We start from the raw sequence: 6,602 nt of genomic DNA, 5'->3' as shown, positions 1-6,602 counted from the left end.
GGCAATACTGAATTATATATATAATTATATATATATAATTATAAAATTCAAGGCAATACTGAATTATATTGTTCATGTCGACTGTCTAAACAAATATTCTAATTTTAACGTAACCAATTCGCTGCGAGACACGCGTATGCAAGCAGAGGATTGAGCTTCTGCGATGCTACGTGTGTCGCTCTGCAATTGCCATCTCCATGCAAACCTGGCAAATTTTCAATTAATTTATCTTTTTATTTAAACCAACTGATGCCATCTGCTCTCACCATCTTCTGTTTGAGAGCACGCAGTTTTTTGATAATTATCAAATCTTGTACGATCGAAGTTAGAGTCAGTTGTTGGGAAAGAAAAGGAAAAATGGAAGCACAGATGCAGCGCCCTGCTCATCAGCACATTGAGCACGAAGATGATCCACAGGATGTGGGCCTCCACTCGGGTAAGTCTCAGCATCATAAAATGTTATTTTCAATTTAATTCTTTTGGGTGTTTTGCGCAGCTGAAATCCAATGGGTGAAGTCTTGAACATATGGGATTTGTCTTTGATTCAAGCGTGAATCATCATTGTTTTAATATTATGTGTAATTATTAGGGGAGAAGAAATCAGTGATGAAGAAGGTGAAGGATAAGGCCAGGAAAATCAAGGATACATTGAAGAAGCCGAGCCAAGGCCAAGGGCAAGAGCACGAGTACAGGTACGAGGAAAATGTCGATGAAGAAGACGACGATGATGAAGAAATTGCGAAAGATCCTGAAGTCCATGGAGCTCCCAGTACGTCTTCTTCCATCTTTCGACTGGATTTTTAGTGAACTTCTTTGACAATTTTATGAGTTTAAGTATGGTTGATTGATCTTGACTATTTCTTCCTTTTTTGGCTACTTGTTGTAGCGCACGATTCAACTGTGATCAGCAGCAAGAACCTGGAGAACCCAGCAGATACTCGGGAGGATCGGATTGATCCTATGGTGGAAGGTCAAGCAAAAGCTAGGCCTAACATTCCAGCTCAAACGGGATATGAACAAGAAAAGCCACCTGAGAGCAAGCATTTTCCATCTCCAATGAAGCCAATTTCTATGCAGGGGGGAGAAGCAAATGCTGGAGAACCAGAAGTTAATCTCGGGCCCTCAATGGGTTTGGGGGAGGACCCACCTTCACCCAAGATAGGGGCCAGAGTTCCTCCTTCAAACTACGAGTCCAAACTCTCTGATCCTACTGGAGATGGTAGAATTTACATGTAATTATCTTAAAGCATTATATGTCGTGATTCCCCTTTCAGTTTCAATTTTTAATTAGATGAATTACAATCTGAAATTACAGGTGGTAAAGAAGCTGGGGTTGCCCCGCTTATTCGTAGATTCGATAATCTGGAAGTCGACGATGAATCTGAAACAAAGCCGGCACCGGAACAGAGGCCTTTTACAGGAAGCGACAATCAGTTTTCCCCTACCCAAGATCAGTTCAATCCAGAATCCAATCAACTTACAACGCAGGATAATACTGAATCAGGCCCGAAAAGTTTCGATTCCAACACAACGGAAGGCATGCCACGTGACACCACAACAGGAAAAGTGTCCTCTGCGACCTCTGCGCTTACTGATAAAGCTGTCTACGCTAAGAACTTGGTCGCATCGAAGCTAGGATACGGCGGAGCTCCAGAAAAAGAAGGGACGAGTCCTTCCCACAAGCCTGGATCGGAATCGACACCAGGTTACACGCAGAGAATAACTGAAACTCTGAACCCTGTCTATGAGAAAGTGGCAGGCGCTGGCACCGCTGTGATGTCTAAATTCCAGGGCGGTGGAGAAGCAGTGAACCAAGGCATAGCGTCTGGCCAAGAAGGAATAAGTCCTTCTAACAAGCCTGAATCAGAATCAACACCAGGTTACACGAAGAGAATCACCGACACACTGAACCCTGTCTATGACAAAGTGGCAGGCGCTGGGACTGCTGTGATGTCTAAATTCCAGGGCGGCGGAGGCGCAACAGCCACAGGGGCTGATAAAGGGGTGTCGTCGAGAGACTACTGGGCTGAGAAATTGAAGCCTGGAGATGAAGACAAGGCGCTATCCGAGGCTATTACTGATGCACTGCACAAGAAAAAGGAGGGCTACTTGCATAAAACAGGGGAAGAGAAGCCAATGGGGAAGGTGACAGAATCAGAAGAGGTCGCGACCCGTCTAGGCACAGGCGTAGAAGGTAAGCGGGAAGGCGAGGACGCTTTGGATGCGGGCCGTGAGAGCTCAGGACCCGGTGTTGTTGGGAGGGTGAAGGATGCTGTTGGATCTTGGATTGGGAAAGGCACAGGGACGCAAACTGCTCAGGACTCCATTAACGAAACTTATGGTAAGCTTCCAATCGCTTGAGTGAACGTGTACTTATAGTTTTGGGATGCTAAATTTTTACTTACTAATATTTCGTGTATTGATTCTAGTGGATAAAGCGGGAGTGCAGTCGAGTTCGCAGGAGTAAGGCCGCGGGTTGAACGAGATGCAAAAATGTGAATTGAGAAGCTTTGTACTTTGCAGCTTGTGACTTTTGCTGTTGAGTCTTGTTTGAGTTTGTTTCCTTTCAATAATCGTTTTTATATCATTATTGTGTAATAATAATGTTTGTTTTACATATGAAAATATCTTAATATCTTTTTGAATAATAGAATAGCACTACAATGCGTTGTTTTTATGTTTTTTGCTTTTAATTAAATAAATCTTAGTTTGTATGAAAAAAAGGTAAAAAACTAAAGAATAGGGAATAAGTCTCACCTCTTACCACAATGACCGACACAATCTTAATAGAAAAATTTCTTCCAATATATTTATTTATATGAATCCTAGCATGCTTTCACGGTTTATTTCATCCTACCCATGTGGGCGTTGTCCCCATGATAAGATGGATGGCCAAGATTTGTCGGTTCCACCTTTTTTTGGAATTGTATGTGTGACAAGATCTTATCCGTTGAAATGAAGTGAAGGTNCAACAGTTTAAATGAAGAATATGATATACCTGAAAATTTAGATTTATTAAATAAATGGACTCATTGCATCTTTTTCTTTTTCTTGTTGATGCAGTAGATCTTTCTGATAGGAAGAGATTTGTTCCTCCATTTTTATATATATAATTATATATATAATTATAAAATTCAAGGCAATACTGAATTATATATATAATTATATATATATAATTATAAAATTCAAGGCAATACTGAATTATATTGTTCATGTCGACTGTCTAAACAAATATTCTAATTTTAACGTAACCAATTCGCTGCGAGACACGCGTATGCAAGCAGAGGATTGAGCTTCTGCGATGCTACGTGTGTCGCTCTGCAATTGCCATCTCCATGCAAACCTGGCAAATTTTCAATTAATTTATCTTTTTATTTAAACCAACTGATGCCATCTGCTCTCACCATCTTCTGTTTGAGAGCACGCAGTTTTTTGATAATTATCAAATCTTGTACGATCGAAGTTAGAGTCAGTTGTTGGGAAAGAAAAGGAAAAATGGAAGCACAGATGCAGCGCCCTGCTCATCAGCACATTGAGCACGAAGATGATCCACAGGATGTGGGCCTCCACTCGGGTAAGTCTCAGCATCATAAAATGTTATTTTCAATTTAATTCTTTTGGGTGTTTTGCGCAGCTGAAATCCAATGGGTGAAGTCTTGAACATATGGGATTTGTCTTTGATTCAAGCGTGAATCATCATTGTTTTAATATTATGTGTAATTATTAGGGGAGAAGAAATCAGTGATGAAGAAGGTGAAGGATAAGGCCAGGAAAATCAAGGATACATTGAAGAAGCCGAGCCAAGGCCAAGGGCAAGAGCACGAGTACAGGTACGAGGAAAATGTCGATGAAGAAGACGACGATGATGAAGAAATTGCGAAAGATCCTGAAGTCCATGGAGCTCCCAGTACGTCTTCTTCCATCTTTCGACTGGATTTTTAGTGAACTTCTTTGACAATTTTATGAGTTTAAGTATGGTTGATTGATCTTGACTATTTCTTCCTTTTTTGGCTACTTGTTGTAGCGCACGATTCAACTGTGATCAGCAGCAAGAACCTGGAGAACCCAGCAGATACTCGGGAGGATCGGATTGATCCTATGGTGGAAGGTCAAGCAAAAGCTAGGCCTAACATTCCAGCTCAAACGGGATATGAACAAGAAAAGCCACCTGAGAGCAAGCATTTTCCATCTCCAATGAAGCCAATTTCTATGCAGGGGGGAGAAGCAAATGCTGGAGAACCAGAAGTTAATCTCGGGCCCTCAATGGGTTTGGGGGAGGACCCACCTTCACCCAAGATAGGGGCCAGAGTTCCTCCTTCAAACTACGAGTCCAAACTCTCTGATCCTACTGGAGATGGTAGAATTTACATGTAATTATCTTAAAGCATTATATGTCGTGATTCCCCTTTCAGTTTCAATTTTTAATTAGATGAATTACAATCTGAAATTACAGGTGGTAAAGAAGCTGGGGTTGCCCCGCTTATTCGTAGATTCGATAATCTGGAAGTCGACGATGAATCTGAAACAAAGCCGGCACCGGAACAGAGGCCTTTTACAGGAAGCGACAATCAGTTTTCCCCTACCCAAGATCAGTTCAATCCAGAATCCAATCAACTTACAACGCAGGATAATACTGAATCAGGCCCGAAAAGTTTCGATTCCAACACAACGGAAGGCATGCCACGTGACACCACAACAGGAAAAGTGTCCTCTGCGACCTCTGCGCTTACTGATAAAGCTGTCTACGCTAAGAACTTGGTCGCATCGAAGCTAGGATACGGCGGAGCTCCAGAAAAAGAAGGGACGAGTCCTTCCCACAAGCCTGGATCGGAATCGACACCAGGTTACACGCAGAGAATAACTGAAACTCTGAACCCTGTCTATGAGAAAGTGGCAGGCGCTGGCACCGCTGTGATGTCTAAATTCCAGGGCGGTGGAGAAGCAGTGAACCAAGGCATAGCGTCTGGCCAAGAAGGAATAAGTCCTTCTAACAAGCCTGAATCAGAATCAACACCAGGTTACACGAAGAGAATCACCGACACACTGAACCCTGTCTATGACAAAGTGGCAGGCGCTGGGACTGCTGTGATGTCTAAATTCCAGGGCGGCGGAGGCGCAACAGCCACAGGGGCTGATAAAGGGGTGTCGTCGAGAGACTACTGGGCTGAGAAATTGAAGCCTGGAGATGAAGACAAGGCGCTATCCGAGGCTATTACTGATGCACTGCACAAGAAAAAGGAGGGCTACTTGCATAAAACAGGGGAAGAGAAGCCAATGGGGAAGGTGACAGAATCAGAAGAGGTCGCGACCCGTCTAGGCACAGGCGTAGAAGGTAAGCGGGAAGGCGAGGACGCTTTGGATGCGGGCCGTGAGAGCTCAGGACCCGGTGTTGTTGGGAGGGTGAAGGATGCTGTTGGATCTTGGATTGGGAAAGGCACAGGGACGCAAACTGCTCAGGACTCCATTAACGAAACTTATGGTAAGCTTCCAATCGCTTGAGTGAACGTGTACTTATAGTTTTGGGATGCTAAATTTTTACTTACTAATATTTCGTGTATTGATTCTAGTGGATAAAGCGGGAGTGCAGTCGAGTTCGCAGGAGTAAGGCCGCGGGTTGAACGAGATGCAAAAATGTGAATTGAGAAGCTTTGTACTTTGCAGCTTGTGACTTTTGCTGTTGAGTCTTGTTTGAGTTTGTTTCCTTTCAATAATCGTTTTTATATCATTATTGTGTAATAATAATGTTTGTTTTACATATGAAAATATCTTAATATCTTTTTGAATAATAGAATAGCACTACAATGCGTTGTTTTTATGTTTTTTGCTTTTAATTAAATAAATCTTAGTTTGTATGAAAAAAAGGTAAAAAACTAAAGAATAGGGAATAAGTCTCACCTCTTACCACAATGACCGACACAATCTTAATAGAAAAATTTCTTCCAATATATTTATTTATATGAATCCTAGCATGCTTTCACGGTTTATTTCATCCTACCCATGTGGGCGTTGTCCCCATGATAAGATGGATGGCCAAGATTTGTCGGTTCCACCTTTTTTTGGAATTGTATGTGTGACAAGATCTTATCCGTTGAAATGAAGTGAAGGTAGTGCCCATATAGGTAGGATCTCATCTACCTTCTTTCACAAACTATTTACTAATGTTATTTTCATTTCTAATTCAACTTGGTTGTAATAATAGCAAATACAGAAATGAGAAAACAAAGAAAAGAGAGAACCAAAATAAATTTAGAAATAGAGTATGTTTATGTAACCTAAATATTTGAATTTACTTGCTAGAGATTTTACTTTCAACCACCAACAATTAAAACAAATATGATATCTAATTTTCATTATAATTATTTTCCTCTCAACTGTACTTTTTTTTCGCATTTTAGTATATACATTAGTTTTAACTCAATTGTTCAGTCGTTTCCGAAGATTACTTTATAATATTATATACTTACACAAAAATCATATTTTATTACTTTAAAATAATTTGAAATCTACAATAAAAAATTATTCCGAAATTGGAATCAAACGTACGTGTTAATTTTCCCCAAAACTCCGTAAAACAAAGTCTAGTGAGTCCTAGACTACGAAAT

At 41.0% G+C, this 6,602-nt stretch overlaps 2 protein-coding genes across 4 annotated transcripts; both read left to right on the top strand.

Annotated features, from left to right (window-relative positions):
* Nucleotides 1-250: 250 nt before the first annotated feature.
* Nucleotides 251-2,635, top strand: LOC140983613 (low-temperature-induced 65 kDa protein-like). Of its 2 annotated transcripts, none has more exons than XM_073450732.1 (5): nt 251-436; nt 590-769; nt 887-1,219; nt 1,316-2,341; nt 2,430-2,635. In XM_073450732.1, exons 1-5 carry the CDS (start codon nt 358-360, stop codon nt 2,465-2,467), a joined length of 1,656 nt encoding a protein of 551 aa, XP_073306833.1. In that variant the 5' UTR covers nt 251-357; the 3' UTR covers nt 2,468-2,635. The 2 variants fall into 2 exon arrangements, with proteins under 2 accessions (XP_073306833.1, XP_073306834.1); XM_073450733.1 differs by having other exon boundaries at nt 259-424.
* Nucleotides 2,636-3,388: 753 nt separating this feature from the next.
* Nucleotides 3,389-5,773, top strand: LOC140983609 (low-temperature-induced 65 kDa protein-like). Of its 2 annotated transcripts, none has more exons than XM_073450716.1 (5): nt 3,389-3,574; nt 3,728-3,907; nt 4,025-4,357; nt 4,454-5,479; nt 5,568-5,773. In XM_073450716.1, exons 1-5 carry the CDS (start codon nt 3,496-3,498, stop codon nt 5,603-5,605), a joined length of 1,656 nt encoding a protein of 551 aa, XP_073306817.1. In that variant the 5' UTR covers nt 3,389-3,495; the 3' UTR covers nt 5,606-5,773. The 2 variants fall into 2 exon arrangements, with proteins under 2 accessions (XP_073306817.1, XP_073306818.1); XM_073450717.1 differs by having other exon boundaries at nt 3,397-3,562.
* The last annotated feature ends 829 nt before the right edge of the window (nt 5,774-6,602 follow it).

This window comes from Primulina huaijiensis, chromosome 8 (genome assembly GCF_012295235.1).
Source record: "Primulina huaijiensis isolate GDHJ02 chromosome 8, ASM1229523v2, whole genome shotgun sequence".
Taxonomy (NCBI): Eukaryota; Viridiplantae; Streptophyta; class Magnoliopsida; order Lamiales; family Gesneriaceae; genus Primulina; species Primulina huaijiensis.
The sequence above is the reverse complement of the archived record's forward strand: the minus strand, read 5'-3'. Positions and strand labels throughout refer to the sequence as shown.